Genomic DNA, 18,289 nt, shown 5'->3' with positions numbered 1-18,289 from the left:
TTTCTGATACATTAAATTGTGATGGCTTGGGTTTAGAGCAAATTTTATTTGTTGTATATTTTCTCTCCTCACCTTTTTTCCTAAATGTATTAATCCCCGGCACAGCTTAACTTTAAGAATTCCGGTTCAGAGCACCCCTTTCCGAAGGGGTGCCTGTCAGACATTGCAGCACCGGTCTGACGAGGAGCTTGCCCAGTGATGATGCTTGACATCCTAATGGATGTGTGAGGGCTCTCTTTGCTCCTGAGAAAATAGTCCCCCTGTGTATTCGCATTTGCTTTTGGTTCTTTAGGGAACAGTGTACTTTACAATTTGTACAAGTTATGTTGGGAGGCTGTACACTGGACCTATAATCTCCCTGTCCCCCCTTTTTTTGTATTATTAAGATCACTTTTGACATTTCACAAAGTTCTTAGCTTGCTATATCAACTTATACATTAAACATATAAATCTTCACCTGATATCTTGACCTTAGATGCATAAAGTTACCAGACCAGTACAACATGATACAAAAACCTGGTCTTAGGTCAGCTCCAACATTTGCCATTGTGGGTTCCTCCCACTGACTTTAAAGTGCCTCACAGTCATTACATGCAGACCAAGAGGTAAAAAGGTACTTTGATCACAGTGCATATACAATCCTTTAACGTATGGTGAGACTATCCACAAGGATGCAAATTAATTTTGCTTCTCATGCCTGATTTCTTGGAGAAGAAGCTCTGCCTCTGGGAACCAGGCAGAGACCACTAGATCCATTACAGAGAGGTCAGATGGTCAAAATTTGTTTACTCTTCAGAAAAATCAGTACCACTATGAATTGTAGTTGGTCATGGGCTCTTAAATCTGTCATGATAAGCATTCAGAAATCGTCAGTCAGTTCTCGTAGGTGTGTGCAATCTATAGGGGGTAGAAACACAGCCCTGGAGAGTTCAAGAAGCGGGTTTAAAGGCCTTGATGAAAACGTTGAGTGGCAGGCAAGACCTTGCAAGAAGCCACCGTTTTTAAAAGGGTTTGCAGCCTTGTACAGAAAAGGATGTGTCAGATCTACCTATTTATTGGTAGTAGGTTGTGTCAACCCTATAGACAGATGCAGAGCATGTCCCTGTAGAAGTTCATCTCGGGGCATATAGGAGACATTCTTCTACAATCTTGATTGTGGTACTTATAGAGAGAGCCATTTAAGCTCTGTCGGTTTCATGTTCACTGAGCCTGTGTTAATCAGGTAAACCTATAGCCTTTATGGTACGTTGATATCTTTGAAGGTGGTTGGGTTGATATTCTGGGACACCAATAAATATGTATATATGTATCTAAGTATGTTAAGGTAGTACAAATACTGCTGGGAAGTAACTGGATCTGATGAGAAAGTGAAAGACAAAGGGCGCAATATAAAATCAGTTACAACGAAGAAGGTAGAAAGCAGGTTCCTGTCTTACAGGATGGTAGGTTTCTTTGAAGAGATATGTCTTCCATTTCTTTCTCAATTCCAGGCGAGAGGAAACAGTTTGGTATTGCTGGAGATGCTGGTCCATACCCTGGGTGTTTAGAAAGAGAAGGACTGTCTTTTCGTGCCAAATTTATTTGTGCCCATCATATCAATGGGCTCTGGTTTAGAAGGTGTTGTCACCAACGTGTATTGGTGGAGCCAGCTATAAAAGGGAAAGGTTCAGGAGGAGTGAATAGAAGGGTGCATAAGTGGTCCATGCTGGAAAAAGTTTCACTTGTTTACTGCACTGTTTTGAAGGCTTGCTGAGGACTTACTTGAGAAGTCTTGCTTGGTCCTCCACTAATTGGACTAGGAATACATTAGTTGAAAAGGATGGGAGTGATGAAATGTGGGGCATTACTGTATAACGATTACTTCTGATCTGGTGTTTTTGAAGCATGAGGCAACTACTGCCAATCAAATCCTTCACAGTGTTAATGAACCTGAAAACCTCTGGTTTTAGGCTCCGCAGACATTAAGGTGGATCTGCATGTTGTCACAATGTTAATGATAGGATACACTGATGATCTTGAGGAGGATCTAAAAAAAATTATGTATACATTGAAAAGTGTATGTGAAAGACCAGAACGATGTGTGATGCAGCAGGAATTTGTGACCAAGCATGAACCAAAGTCCCACTGTTTGTGAAGTTGCTCACTGCCACTGAAAAATGAATAACAGAGGCTCAAATCTGACCGTGCAAATTCAGGAAAAGTGTTAGGGAATGTAATTATGAAAGCAGTCAGCAGGTATAGATTGCAGTTTCTGTTGGACTTTTTCATCTACTGTTGTGACAGTGTTGTTTCATACACACAATCCAGGAATCCTTATTTTCAGTTGAGAGATCATTATTGATTGTTTGGTAAAGTTAAGTTATAAATGGACATATCTTTCATGGATTGCTCGGTGGTGTGGGAGAATTGATAGGGACAATTGTGAATTTAATATGATTTTGGATCTACTTAGACATTGTTAATAAATACATTGTATAGGTTTACAGAGAACTCTTGGAATGAGGACATGCAAGAGGTGCAGTTTTTGTCACAGAAGGTTTTTGGGATGGTCTGAAAGAGTTTACGTGGCTTTTACAGAATATCTTGTTCTGAATGATTGTTGGTTGCTATTGAGAGAGCTTTGAATTAGGTGTTGCAAGTTTGCATAATGAAAAACAATTATTTGTTGATTTTAGCCCAGCATCATGTGAAGTATTAGCAGCCCAGGTTTTTCCAGTTGTGGCAGAGTGGTACCTTCTAGGTTCAGCCCATGTAGAAGAGAATCTGAATGGAAATACCTTGTTGATTTGCATATGAGAGGTGTCTGAAGGTGGTAACAGGGAAGTTCTTGAGGAGGGAATAAAAAAGGATCATAAGGTAATCATCAATATATTTTCCCTTTGATCTAAAGTAAGTTTTGCTTTGTATGAGTCACTTTTTTGTTAAGGTTGTGGTAACTGGCTAAATGAACAAGAACAGGCGGTCTCTCTAAGGTAAAATAAGTTAGAGAGGTTGGTTAAGTGGGGTTTAGGATGTGTAGCAAGGAGTTTGGGGTTTTATTGTGAAGGAGAGTAAACCTGATGTTATTTTTTAGGTATATGTGTTGCTACCTAGAGTACATTTGTAACAGAGGCATGACTGGTCAGCATCCCTGATTTTAATATTGATGAATGTCAGTTGCTGCCTGGAGAAGGTTCTTAAGAGACGCATGGTTGCAGCTTTGTCAACATCCTCCTGTTCATTGGAATTCTCTTTTGGAGCATTGGGCTTAACAGCAAATTGACAGCCAATGAGAGTTGCATCTCTACTGAACAGTTCACAGCAAACAAACTGGCAGAAGGTCAATGCCTGTGACAAATCTGTGTCTTTATCAGTCCCACCTGTCCTACCCACTGACCTTTGTGGATATTTAATCACTAAGAAAAGAAAATGAAACTGCAACTTTAAATGAAAATGATATCTAAAAAATTCCAAAAAGCATATGAGCATTTGAGGAAAGGGTGTGTGTTTTTTTTCTTGTAATCTGAGATCTCTGATGATGGACTTATGTTACCCGCTCTTCCCTTTCTCTTACACCTTACCTACTAAAGGAGGAGTGCTTGATTGGTAAGTGAACGCTATCCACAAGATGACAGGGTATTTGTTAGAGACAGCTGAACAGAAATATTCAGGGGAGAGTCTTATAGAAGAAAAGCACAGTCAGAATCTCTGTATACTTTAAGTTTCTTTATGTTTTCATTATTACTCAGAAGGGTCTTTTTTATTTTCCATTCTTTCCTTCTTTTCCTTCTTCCTTGATTTCAAGTTCCAAAACAATGTTTAGCTTTTGGGCTTGTTTCTTTTTTTGTGTACTTCACATTGTTTTTGTAATGTCTTGTTTTGTGTATGATAAAGGGAGTTTTTCAAAAAGCCACATTTGAGCTGTCAATAGCCACAGTGGAGACACAAGACCTTTTGGTTGTACTTCTTATCAACTTAATATATACGTTCCAGGATTTCTAGGTCATATATATACACTTCATTGACCAGGTGCCATCCTGCCTCTTATTGAACATGCTATGAACTTTTTATTTCATCTATTCCCCTCAGTTGCATATCAGAATAGGGGACACATTCATTTAAAATACTTCCTGTTTGGGTGTACACTTTTTGTCTTTAACTCAAGTGGGGTGATATGTTCACACATGATATGCAGGACACAATATGTATATCGGACAATATTCTAACAATAATCTGGTACCAGGAGTCCATTTGGTCAATGTTTGAAAGATAAGGAATTTCCTACCAATGTTTCGAGTCTGGGTCTATATCTGTTACAGCATATGGTGACTGACAAACCCAAATTCCTTACAATGATGGACAGGTTCAATAGACATTGAGGTCCACTATCTGTCTTTGAACCAGTTGTGGTTGAAAGTCTCAATCAAACATCTCTCCGATATTTAGATTGTAACACACCTTAGTGTCTTTATGGTTCACCAGTCATTAATGAGCATTTTCAACATACCTTGCTGTTCTTTTTTTAATCATGCCAGACCATGTGGTGATAGAATATTATAATTGATCACAACTCTCTTCAGTCTCTATCCAATTATCTTGTCCTTTTTACATTATGAGGTGGAAAAGCAGATGAAATGGATGAAAACTCCCTTTTGACTCTGCGAAAGAAAACACAATGGTCATGAAGTGTATTCTTCTTGATCATTGTGGAGGTCAAAAATAGGTCCAAGCACACTTAATTTCATGTCAAAGTTTCAGGATGATCACTACATACACATAGAAGTTCCATGTATGGCCAATGTGTACATTTTTTTATGTGGAAATGCTCAAAATCTGCCATTGATGTGGCCCTCCTGGGTCCATATTGGATACTTCAGTTTTACACCATGGGGTTGCCAGCATGTTTACTAGAAGAGAAGTTTAACTTCTCTTCTTTATACTACATAAGGGGTGCACAGTCATTTCAACTAATCCCTTCTGTCTTTGTTTTGAAATTGTATGGAAGGCAAACTGAACAAACCCTAAATCTAGTCTTCCACAATGTTTTGAAATGCAGTGGGGGACAGATTACAGTGATAATAATCCACCTGTGCAACTTTTGCAGTATTAAACCATATAGTTGAGTATGAACTTTAAGAGCCATCAACATGTTTGGATGCTAGTTCTTTGTTTCACTCTTTGGTTGAGGACCTCATGCATGACCTAACAAACAGGGTAGTTTGTGGGAGGCTTAAGTCTTGGAAACATTTTGGGATTTTACATTTTGAAATATGGGAAACCTACTGTTGATCCTTAAAACATATGCTACAGTTAAAGATGCCTTGATACATTTGCCTAGCTAAGATTTCCTCTACACCAAGTCTCTAAATATAAAAGTTAGTATTTTTTATGTGTCTTGCTATTTATTAATTAAAGAGTAACATTCTATGTTTCTGGTCTATATTACAGGATGTTTATTCAATATGTTACTTTAACACCATTGAGGTAAATTGTCCATTATTTAAAAAGTGTAACTAGATTGGTGTGTCTAATATGTTGCACTGGCTGTTGAGAATATTATGGACAAAGAACACCATTAAACCGCAATTGTAAAGAAATTCAAATTCTACTTTGAGATTTCAATAACACCTAAATAAGCATATTTTTTTAATTTATGAAAAGACTGAAGTGGAATCTAAGACGAAACATGCAGGTACTTTATTTCATTGATATGCATCAGAAAATGATGCATTGTTCTACTGATAGCCCTGAATATTCATGATCACAATACAATTTAATGTAAAAGGATTAAACCGTGGTGATAACTTTTGGCTTTAGTTTTGAATATCAAGGCATGCCTTCCTTATGGAAATTTTAAATTTCATTATTAATTGTCATACATATCAAAATCTATTCAAAGAGAATTTTCATTACATATAAATAAAGAGTAATGTTTTCTAAGGGTAATGTCAATTATTATACAATAGGAAAATCTAATGTTTAAAAGTGATTTCATTTTTTAACCTTCCCTGTTGAGATATGTAGTTGGCTTTAAATTCTATGTCACAAATAGTCTTATGCTATGCTAAGACTTGTGATACAGTTATGAGCAATCCTTGTGAGAAACCACATGCATAGAAGATGCTGAACATAATGTGCAATACGCAAGATCATTTCTTTCTCCTTCTTTTCCTATTATTTCACTTTATAATAATACCTATAGAGAACATATGTGATACCAACAATTCTCAAGGGACACAATTTAGATCGGATCTTCATCCAGATGATATGATTCAATATTGTCCAGTTCCACGTACTTGCTCAAACCTAGTAGGAAGGTACTTTTATTAGGCTATCTCATGCATGCTTTAACCAGCCAATATCTCCTTCACATTTGTGGTGTTCCTGTGGCTCTCAGAATTTTGATAAGTCTTGTAGCTTGTGCTACCAGTCACATCGGAATTAAGAGGCAACTCTTAATGAGGGCCAAAGTAGTCTTCTTACATGTGAACATTAACCAGAACTGACCTGAAGCTACTAAAGCATGCATTCTGATGCAACCTATAGATCCAGTGTCTCCACTGTTCCGCTTAGAAGACAGCAGACATCAAAAATAAGAAAATCATTTAACTTCATAAAAGACATTTTCAACTATTATTTGATCCATAATTTTCAAATTTAGATTTGCTTTTTTCTTTTACTTTTTCTTTGTTGTTTTCTCCTCTTATGGTTTTCTGTCTTCCCATGATTTGCATGCTGGGATACCGCACGATGCCTTTCCCCTTTCCCATTAAATCATATTCGGGAAAGGGACGCTTCACTCTGTTACATTTTACCAGTGATATATATTTATTTCATTGGCATTTTCTTTCTGCTACCTTCTTTCTTATTTTCTGTTACAGTATACAGTGCATCATGACAATGATGAATGTGAAAAAAAAATCTTTAACTAGAACCTGTTCTTGTTGGCAATTGTAACCACAACTAATGGGAATAGCTGGAATAATTCATCAAACTCCTCCCTCCTGGCTTTTTCTCATTTCCAGATCTCACCAACTGGATCCACTACTGGACTTCTTACTGTTGCAGGCAGTGGAGTGGATTTCCAGCAAAATCAGAGTGGTCGACTCAAGGAGTACGACTCAGGGAATGAGGAATGCCCTACACAAACCATTCAGGTGGGAGCCTCTGTCTCAAAGGATACTGAGAATGAGAGTCCGAGCTCTGGAGAATTTAACCATGCACTCTCTCCTGGGAAGGATAAAATAGTCCAGAGTGACAACATCTCTGACTCAGGGAATTCCTCTGCCAGCTGCTTTTCTCAGTCCAAAGTGACACCCGCGGAAACTCTCTATACCACGGCTGTGAATCAAGAGGATAGGTAAGTTCCTGGCTGGCATCAGGGAAGGTATTCTCAAAGTCAGCCTTTGCATGTTAGAGAGCTGTTAGGGCCTCTAAAATGTTGTTTACTCATGTGGTTAAAATGCATAAATTACGGTTCCAAGTTCAATTGTGGGATAATAGTTCTTTAAAAAATCTTTGACTTACAACTGAAATCTGTGAGCAGTTTCATTGCAATGAAAGTAACACATCCATAAAACCCCTGTATCATTATGGCTTTCCCTCTGAGAACAAATGGCTGTTCCCCACTACATAACATAGTGTGATAAGGTATAACTAGGGTGCTTTGTAATTTATGTTCCATATGCCACGAAAATGACAGAACATCATTACCAAACTATCATGGTGACATGAATCACACTTCTCAACTAAGGACTTACTGCAACCAAATGTAATATTTAGAACAATTTTATAAAATATTTGTGTGCGAGGTTAAAGAAAAAATATTCATATAACTATACTATTTATTTACCTGTGAGGAAAAAAGTAAATTAATCCTTCTGGGAGTTGCTTTAAAGTAGTAGATATGTCACCATATTTCATTTTTTCAAGGCATACAGCAACTGTATCTCATACTGGCATGCTGATGCAATCTAGCACATTCAAATGCTTTCACTGTAGTATGTTTTAGAGCAATAAAATAGACTGTGATTATTTATTGTAGCATTGTGTCCTATTATTCTAGAGATGGTTTATCAGTTTATCATGCACTGTGATGACATCTGGCACACACGGTAATTAATTAGTTGTCATTATAAGTTTGTGTTGGGAGGCCTGGCTATGCAAGAGAGATAGCATTTGGAGGCATGTGTCTCAGACTCACCACCTCAAAATAGTCCTTTTAAGAATTTAGGACCTGACTTAGGTTTTGACAGACAAGTTACTCTGTCACAACGGTGATGGGTATCGAATCCAACAAAATATAAATCCCATAGAAAATAATGGGATTTATATTTATGCAGAAGGGATATCTGTCACTGTTGTGATGGAGTAACCCGTACTCCAAATTCTAAATCAGGCCCTTAGAGACTTAAGGTTCAAACTTGTAGACTTAAGGTTCAAACTTGTAGAACATTATTTGAATTGCTTGATTTCTCATTATGCTTAACAGTTAGACCACTGAAAGATTAAAACAGCTTTGTTGACAGCTTAAAGAGACCTCAAGATGTATCCCTCCTAGCTCACTTTGCATTGCCAAATATTGTAGCAGATGTTTTCCTTTGTGTTTTGGGTGTAAATGAATATTCCCTAAGGGCACATTATTGATCTGAATCATTTTTATAGTGAAGGGCTAGCATTCTTAATAGGTAGAGCATTTCTTTGATTTCCACTCATGTTGTGTGTGATTGGAAAATGACCCTCATGTTTATAGGATGTCTCACCACTATTAACAGTATTGGCTAAAGTTAAAGATGAATGACGAGTGGTCACTGGTGTTCCTTTGATTTTATTATACCATGATTATAAGGACTTTTTGTTGTCGTCGGTAATCTTTCTGCCCTGGTTTAAAGTATCTTTCATTCACTGTTCATAGCATACTTTCAACCATTTCTCCACCAATTGTCTTTAAAAACAGCTTTAATATTTTGTCATATATGTAGGGATGCGTGCTAAACTCTGCTCCACTAGCAGAGTTTGCTGAGTTTTACCGCTCCACACTCCGCTTGAAGCATGGAGTTGAGCAAAAAGTCTGACAACTGCTGTGTGGCAGAGTTTAACAGTGTCTACCCTTAGTAAGTAAATACCTCCCAATGTCCATTACACAGGGATTGATAAAAAACAATGTGGTGCTTATAAGAACCTCAGTAGTTTAGCAGTGATCTGTAACAAAGTGTTCAGGACGTGAGAAAGCAGAGAGACTTGGCAGTTTGATGGCTGACGCTCAGCAGCATTCGGCATTTCCCACTGATAAGCCTGTTTCACACTCCTCTGCTTCCTCTCTTAGGCTGCTGTCAGGCTACAGAACCCTGAGCCACTATACAGATAGCGCTGACAATAAAGAAGGCCCTGGGCTGCAGCAAAGGTACTCAGAGCCCGGGGTGCAGGGTGCCACCTTGCCCGCACCATTGCACCCGCCTGAAGGAGGATACCAACCCCCATTGAACCCTTTGTTGAGTTCAAGAGTCAGAGATGAAATCAGGAACCACACTTTAGTCCAGGTAAATAAGATGTTTATTAGAGGATGGCACAGTACCTGCCTCAGATCAAGAAGCCAGTCAGCCAGTGACCCATCTGTCTAAGGGACCGGAACACAGGTCACTCAGTACAATACAAATGACATAAGACATATTTAAGTATACACATAAAATGTAAAGGAACAAATCAATGATATAACAACCTTTGACTGATCGAAGTATGGGAACTGATCCCCTTTGTGCACCAATAGCGCCCTATCCACAGCCCATGCGGACTCTGCCCCACTATGCAGCCCAGCAGCAGATTCTGTCCACTCACATCTCTCAGGGTCATGCCAAGCGGGCATCTCAGACTACTTTTACAGGGAATGTGGGTAATTACTTGCAGCATCCCCAGAAACTGCAGACCTCTGTAACATCAGGGCAGCCAGATTTAGCAGTTCCCAGGCACAATCTGCCAGCACACATGCAATACACAGGTGCACAAGCTCAATCCATCGCTTCTCCTCTGACTACTACACATGCACCCATGATGATGTCCAAGTCAGTGCCTAGCAGTCAGAGCCTAGCCTCGCAAGTAAATCTCCCCTCTTCAACGCCTCTCAGTCACAGCTTGGTTCCATCCGTAAATCTTCCCAACTGCATTGCAGAGCAGTCATATTGTGGCTGTGGGTCAGCACTTAAATCTGCCCTCCATGGGGCAGCAAGCATAAGCAGTGATTAACCGTAGTGTAGCTAGGTTGGCCTCACTTCAGCTACACCTCTCCTGCAGCTGCTCTAACCCAGGGGTGCCGATGGGACCACAGGTCCCTCCTCAAAAAGGACTCATGGCAGCGTGGAATGTCCCCATTCCCACAAAACCCCAGGCTCAATGCTAGGAACCGGTGGTTCAAGGATTGAGTAACCAGTAAATCCCAGGTGTCAGCCCCATTCGCCGCCTCAGCCGCTGTCAGCCAGGTCCGCTCAATAGCTTCTGTGGGTACCAGCACCGCACCTGTCATGGCCCAGCCTCCCATTGCACACAACAAGGCGCAGAGTGTTCCTCACTATTTTGCCAGTATGCCGGTGTCTCAGCATATGCCACATCAGATACCTTTAAGTTCTGCTCAACCTCTAAGTTGTGCCCTCACTCATACAATCAGTGGCAAATCAGATTGCAGATGCCAGACGCCTCAGGGGGCACCTGTTGGTCAGTTTACAGCTGTCCATCATCGCCAAAGGCATTTCAGGAATAGGTGGTTCAGCTTCCTTGGCAGGGAGTGGTGGTATCCTAGTGTGCCCAGGTCAGCTTCTTTTCTTGAAGACTTTACCTCTGGTCAATGGCAAGGTAGACAGGTAAGGTCATCCTTGCCATTGTCCAGAGGTATACCCCCTACCCCTTTAGTATACCCCGTTCCACTTTCACAATCTGGTTGACCCAGCAAAGTTGTGTCCTGTGACTTTAAAAACACTCTCTAATACTCTTACGTTGTGCCTTCTGTTTGTGTATTTAGAGTATTGGGATGAGTTGTGCATCTTGTTATGCAGCAGGATGTCATTATCTGGAGCTGAATCTAAGTATGTAGGAGAGGGCAGAACTCTGCAGAATCTTGCTGAGTTTTTATGTAATTCTGCAGAGTTCCACAGAGTAAAACTCCGTGAGTTCCTCCCACCCCTTCATATTTATAAATGTATTATATGGAGATGGGCATTTTTACAAAGGGATAGGAGGTAAGATAGTGGTATTATAGAGCATCCTTTGTTCAATAAAAATAATTATGGCTACTTGTACATTAGCTTATTCAGCAGGGTGAACTCAAATGTTATGGTAGACACATCTTGCACACAATTAAAACTCACTTTCTCAGATGTTAGATAGACAAGGGTATGCATTATCTGTAAAAAACAGTACTTAATATCAGTTTGGCTTGTGTAATAGAGATGTGCTCTGAATTGTTAAACTAAATACACTTGTTAACTTTGAGCAGGGTGGAAGGGGCAGCGCAGTATCAGAAAACCATGAAAAACATGACTGATAATTTTGAAAACTGAAGATGTTTTCACAAAATGAATTTCACACTAATTGGAACAGTATCTAAATATTAAGCCATTCATAGAACATCACCTTTCATAACTGACAGGGAGCATCTCAATATAAGGTAATGTGTAACTAGTTTTCAGATGTAAAAGAGTGTGAGAGAATATTTAGTCCAAACCGTAATTAAATCTCTATTGCTGCCTATCAGATTGTGGATGATAGCCTGGAGGTCATAGAAAGCTACTCTTGTATAATGTAATTTTCTTTAAACACAGTCTTTATTTATCCCTGATTATAGCACACAAAACATGGGAAATCTGATGAACAAAGTGAAACAGCATTATGGGAGGAATGAATAGCGGGTGACTTCATAAATCGAACTAACATGGTTGTGTTCCTGCCCTGTCTAGTTCAGTCAGCAAGAAAAAAGATCTGTATGAACCTTTTAAAGAAAGTGAGTTGTAGGTAACTTTAAGATAATGGTAAAACAGTTCCTGAGTTTAGGGACCTGAACAAAAATAAATCAGTCTGAGTGTTCTAGGAATGGTTCTAGGAGAACAACTGAGGAAGGTAATATGCCTTGGTTGACTCCTGTTTCAAAGTTATTTGGGGGACATTGCTGTTATGCCTTTGATAAACAGTGGACGTTGTAGGTGACCTTGGCTTATATAATCAGCCAGTGTAAAGAAGTAATACACATGGAGCTGCAACTATGAACCACATTTTGGACACATGACTGTTAGAAATTGGGTCTTTGGTTGGCAGTCAGGTTACCACCTGTCCAAGCAAGGACCCTCACTCTAGTCAGGGTAAAGGAGAAACACACCTGGTTAACCTCCACTCACCCCCTTGGTAGCTTGGCACAAGCAGAAAGGCTTAACCCAGAAGCAATGTTTTTGTACCAACACACACAGTAATACAGTGAAAACACTACAAAATGGACACCACACTAGTTTAGAAAAATAGGCAATATTTATCTAAATCAAAGAAGAATAAAACGACAGCAATCCAACGTACACAAGTCAAGATAGGAATTTTTAAAAGAATAATAGTCTTACTCTATAGAAAACAATGGAATTTATTACTCGCAAGTGACACCTTGCGTCGTTTTTCTCCTCACAAAAGAACCATGCGATTTCCGGGTAGGACACCTTGGATCCGCGCCATTCACGATGACTTTGAAGCCCAGGGACGATCCGTGAGAAATCGAGTCACATGGTGTTAGAAAACGGTGCTGTGTAGGATTTGCATCATTATCAGTAGCCGGAGTGTTGATTCTAGCTATGAAGCAGTTGTGGCGTTGTTTATCGGCCACGTTGCAGATGGTGTGTCGAACATTTCCCCGCTTGGCGTTCTGTGTGTGGATTTCAGCTCTTGTTCTGCCAACTTCACCTTTCAAGGGCCCAGGGACTGGATAGGGCACCAATTGGCAGGGCAGGAGTCTCCGGAGAGAGTCCAAGTGCTGGAAGAGGAAGTCTTTGATGGCCCTGAGATTCAAAACAGGAGGCAAGCTCAGTCCGAGCCCTCAGAGATTCTTCTCAAGCCGGAATGCACAACAAAGTCCAGTCTTTGTCCCCTTACACAGGCAGAAGTATCAACTGCAGGATAGCCCAACAAACCACAGTCACAGGCAGGAGCAGCACTTCTCCTCAGCTCTTCGGCTCTTCTCCTTGGCAGAGGTTCCTCTTCGTTCCAGAAGTGATCTAAAGTCTGGGGTTTTGGGTCCAATAGTTATACCCCTTTCTGCCTTTGAAATAGGCAAACTTCAAAGGCGAGTCTCAGTTGTTTATAGGATCCTGCCTTGCCCAGGCCAGGCCCCAGACACACACCAGGGTGTTGGAGACTGCATTTTGTGAGGGCAGGCACAGCCCATTTAGGTGTAAGTGACCACTCCTCCCTCTACTCTAGCTCAGATGGCTCATCAAGATATGCAGGCTACACCCCAGCTCCCTTTCAGTCACTGTCTAGAGGAGATTCACAAACTGCCCAACTGTCAGACTGACCCAGACAGGGAATCCACAAACAGGCAGATTCACAGAATGGGTTAAGCAAGAAAATGTCTACTTTCTAAAAGTGGCATTTTAAAACTAACAATCTAAAGACCAACTCCACTAAAAGATGTATTTTTAAATTGTGAGTTCAGAGATCCCAAACTCCACATTTCTATCAGCTCTCAAAGGGAAACTGCACTTTAACGATATTTAAAGACAGCCCCCATGTTAACCTATGAGAGAGATACACCTTGCAAAAGTGAAAACTGAATTTAGCAGTTTTTCACTGTTAGAACATGTAAAACACATCAGTACATGTCCCAACTTTAACATACACCGCACCCTGCCAATGGGGCTGCATAGTGCCTACCTTAGGGATGCTTTACATGTATAATAAGTGACGGTTTAGGCCTGGCAAGTGGGTACACTTGCCAAATCAAAATGGCAGTTTGAAACTGCACACACAGACACTGCATCGGCAGGTCTGAGCCATGTTTACAGGGCTATTAATGTGGGTGGAACAACCAGTGCTGCAGGCCCACCAGTAGCATTTGCTTTACAGGCCCTGGGCACCTCTTGTGGACTTTACTAGGGACTTACTAGTAAATCAAATGTGCCAGTCATGGAAAAGCCAATTACACCTACATTTTACACAGGAGCACTTGCACTTTAGCACTGGTCAGCAGCGGTAAAGTGCCCAGAGTACCAAAAACAGCAAAAACAGAGTCCAGCACACAGTCAAAACATGGGAAACAGAGGCAAAAAAGATAGGGGAGACCACGCCAAGGATGCCTGGTCTAACATTGAGCATATAAACTGTTAGAATAATGATGATTGAAGCTTAGTAGAGTTTAGACACCAACTACCATAGAGACGGCAGGTGCAATGAAGTGCCTAGTTTTCTCTGCTAGAACTAAATGAACACATATTGCACAATTCGTACCAGTTGTTTATTTAGGATATTTTCAAGTAAGATATAATTTATTCCATTACAGTCTCTGAGAAATCACTGAAAATACAATGAATGATCTGCCCTTGAAAGTTTATTTCCATGCACAATTATTGTGTAGCCTTGGTTATATGAGATAGCATGCAATGCACTTGGAGAATACCCAATGTTGTAGACAAAATATACTGTGAATTGCATATTTGATTTTATCACAGGAAAACCAAAAAGTGCAATGAATCTTTCCAGTTTACTAAGAATCATGGTGACTTCATATTGAAAACATATTTTTGTTCAACATAAGTCCAATCTACGAGTTAAAAAACAGCTCATAAAAGCAACAGAAAGGAACCATTGCCAAGAAGCTGTTAGTTAATCATTATTGCAAACTGAACATGTGCTAACATTTGTTTCATGCTTTATAGCTCATTAAGGGAGTGTGATTATGAATAAAATAACAGGGAAAAGGCATAATATTACACTATACACTGGAACATAAAATAAGAAGAAAATAAAGGAAGACTTGATATTGGATCAATGAAAACTATCTGGCAGTTCTTTAGAAAAGCAGCAAAGTTAACCAGAGCTCAAACCATGTAGAATCAAGCAGATGGTTTAAACAGGATATTCCATTTCCTCCTAGGAAACTCTATTGTGAAGCTATTATGATCAAACCTTTTGCTTTATTGTGAACTCAAATCATTGTAGGAAAGTGTCATTATTGTTCAGTCACCACAGAGCTCAGGGGCATCTGACCACCCCACTGTTAGGCATGACACTGCCAGCTCTTAATAAGAGATTAGGTCACAGAATTCTTTCTTTTATCCATGGAGTGTCAGTGAGCCTTGGCCCCAAGGAAGAGGAAACAAACAGTCTGAAAGGCATCTTTTCATCAGTTCCCTCACTTGATTCTAGGTCTCTGCCTTTGGCACAACAGAGCCATGAGAAGGAAACAGACTATGATACAATCCCACTACTCTCAAGTGAGATCTGTATGAGAAGAGAGAGGAATAGATCATCTCCAATCTACTGGTTCTTAGAAAGGGAAAAATGAGGATAGTGAGGACAGGGTAAACATTGGTGTGGACGGCTCTTCTCACAGCAGTTGGACGGATATATGTCTCTTGCTCACTTTCACTCCTACAGGTATCTTTATAGAAACCATACTCGCCACTGGTACAGCTAGTCTGACAATGACAAGAAAGGAGTAACATTAGGCAATAAAACTCATGTGAGTATCTAAGAAATGATACAATCCCACCCCTTTGTATTTTACTGCATGCTCTATAAGTGATTGCAGGTAACACCACCAGGAAGTACTCAGAAACCTTCCCTGAGATCGGGAGCACCAGGAGATGTTGAGAAGTGATGGTTGTGTCAAATTGCAATATTTGGATTTAGAGCAAGTTGTAAACTCACCTACTGAGGAAATATGGAAGCACAGGAAAAGGAAACATGAGATGAAGAAAGAACAAAACAAAGGTGCAGGGAAATACCAACTAGGCTGAACGAACTGAGCAGGCAGGAACCATACAACTAAGCAGTTGCAAGGCAACATATTCCTACAACTTGGCTGCTTAAATTACACAGGATGCAGTTTTTCTGTGACTCTGATTGGCTGTCCTTTTCTGTCTGACCTAAAAGGCCTTGCTTCTGTATCTTATCCCAGGCCGCCCATAATTGGACCTCCACATTTTCTATAACTCTTGCAGGCATCTCCTTCTGCATGTGCATCTTGTTCCTTTGCAGTGTTTATCAGTGGCTCACTTGTTCTTTCCTTGAGTAATGACAGCAGTAGACCACTCTTTAAAAATACATGGCATGTTACTTCAGCTAATGTCTGATTTCTAGGCAGAAAGAAAGCAAAACTCTTAAATGGTAGAATGGATACAATAAATTCCCATCAAGCTGGATAAACGTCCCCTAGTCCTGTTTCTATACACACTAGTGAAGACCCCCTGCTGAATGTTAATTGTACTGTTAATCAGTGCTTAATTTGTTAATAAAAAAACGTGCCGGAACCCAAAGCCCTTCTCTTAAACACGTGGCTGCTGCAATTAAATGTGTGAACACTGAATTCTGAGGCACCGTAAACCTGAAGCCGTCTTGGGCCTCCTCAATCTATTTAAAGCCACTCCCTGCCCCTTCAGCTCACTCTTGCAGCTTTCTATTTTTCCCCTTTGTGAGGCTTTTTCCTTTTCCTCCTTCTCAGTTTTTCCGATAAGTGTCTTTTGCTAGCAGTAAATACTTGGGGCATAAAAAATAGTACCGTCCCGCAAAAATAAGTCTTGGTGCTCCACACCTTAAAGGACAAGCACAAGTTAAGCATGACTGTTAATGGAGTTGTTACATAGAAGGCGGTAAGAAATTAGAGCTCTAGATAGCTTGTACATATCACTCAAAAGGGTAGCCACAGCTCTAGAGAAGCAAGGGCCAGATGTATCAAGGATTTTACCAATTCAGTGTCTATGGGAAAATGAGTTTGTACATATGGCCCCAACTTCTTATATCATGTTTCTCAAATATCTGAGGACTCCATCAAATCTCCATCAAATTCACTTATTTATTTCTTTGGAGAAAAAATTATGTCATGCAGCATCACAAGAAGTTCCAGCTGGTAGTTTTTTGAGTTTCTGATGCTCCCCACCCCCTCCAACCAGGTTAAAGTGTAAACACATTTCCTATTCCTCACTGTCTAGTGACAATTCCCTCCGTAAGGGATGCGAAATCCACACTGAACACTGCAGCCATTCTAGACAATCATCCAAGGTAAAATAAATGCTGAGGAAAAGAGAGGTGTAGTCTCATACTGTCTGTATAAAACTATTTACCACCTTTAAGAGGACATATCACTATTGATGGTCAACTTATCGGCTGCTAACTTTTTACCACTTTCAACTTTAAAATTGCACCGTTAGTATATAGCAATAATCATTTTTGTACTTTTGCAGTTTTTCACACTGTTAGCACTTATGTATAGAAAGTAAAGATGGAAGAGAATGTCAAAACGTAACACTTTGTATAAAGTATGCGTCTCGGATTTGCTCAGTTGAAATATTATGCCACTATCCAAAAGAATACAATTCAAAGCTCTCTGCATAGCCCATTGGGCAATGCACAACAAGGGCCCACAACTGCTACAGCGGCTGGTAAGCACTTTCAACCCCGGAAGACTTTTACGATCTGCTGACTGGAGGCTTTTCATTTCCTGTGGTCACAAAAGCAAGGAGCGGTGGGTGCCCGTTTGCTGGAAAGCTCTGCCATTATCACTCAGAAAGGAGGAACTCAATTTTAGGAAACTACTGAAGACCTACCTTTTATTTTAGGGTTGAGTGCAAAGCGCTCCATCCCTGGTGTAATCGCTTTGTGGGCTTTTAACCACGCCCATGTCAAGCCCATCCATTTGGTTGGTTCATCCGCTTGCCTTTTAAAATTCGTTGATTTCATTAGTGGAAGGCATGCATACGTCATGTCTCTTCCGGTGTTTAGCCCGCCTCGAGCGCACCGGCCAACTACTGAAAACATATGAGGCTCCATGTTTTCCGTATGGTTTCTGCACTATTTTTCCTCTTTATTTCGTAGGCAGTGCAATCTCGCTGGGCAGAAGTCGAGCGCTTTGCATGATTTTGACCTTGTTACATGGATAATTGCAGTTTTGCTAGTTACATGGATAATTGCACTGTTGGCGGTTACATGGGTAAGTGCACTTTTGCGGTTACATTGATAATTGCACTTTTGCCGATACGTATCACCGCAAGAGAACTTCTGTTTGGTTTGCGCTCATGGTAGCCGTCTGCTCGCTTGTGTGAAACAGTTTTACTTTTCAGTTTATGTGGCAAGA

General features: G+C 40.3%; 1 protein-coding gene across 2 annotated transcripts in view; it reads left to right on the top strand.

The window, feature by feature from the left end:
* The window catches only part of SRRM4 (serine/arginine repetitive matrix 4), a 248,649-nt gene that overhangs the window by 214,339 nt on the left and 16,021 nt on the right, over positions 1-18,289 (top strand). For both annotated transcript variants that reach the window (XM_069214474.1, XM_069214473.1), the window contains one exon: positions 7,005-7,339. In XM_069214474.1, coding sequence (XP_069070575.1) covers positions 7,005-7,339 — 335 coding nt within the window. The remainder of the gene's footprint in view (positions 1-7,004; positions 7,340-18,289) is intronic.

The sequence above is a fragment of the Pleurodeles waltl genome, chromosome 11 (assembly GCF_031143425.1).
Source record: "Pleurodeles waltl isolate 20211129_DDA chromosome 11, aPleWal1.hap1.20221129, whole genome shotgun sequence".
Lineage (NCBI taxonomy): Eukaryota > Metazoa > Chordata > Amphibia > Caudata > Salamandridae > Pleurodeles > Pleurodeles waltl.
Note: the sequence above shows the minus strand (reverse complement) of the source record. Positions and strands in the feature narration are given on the sequence as shown.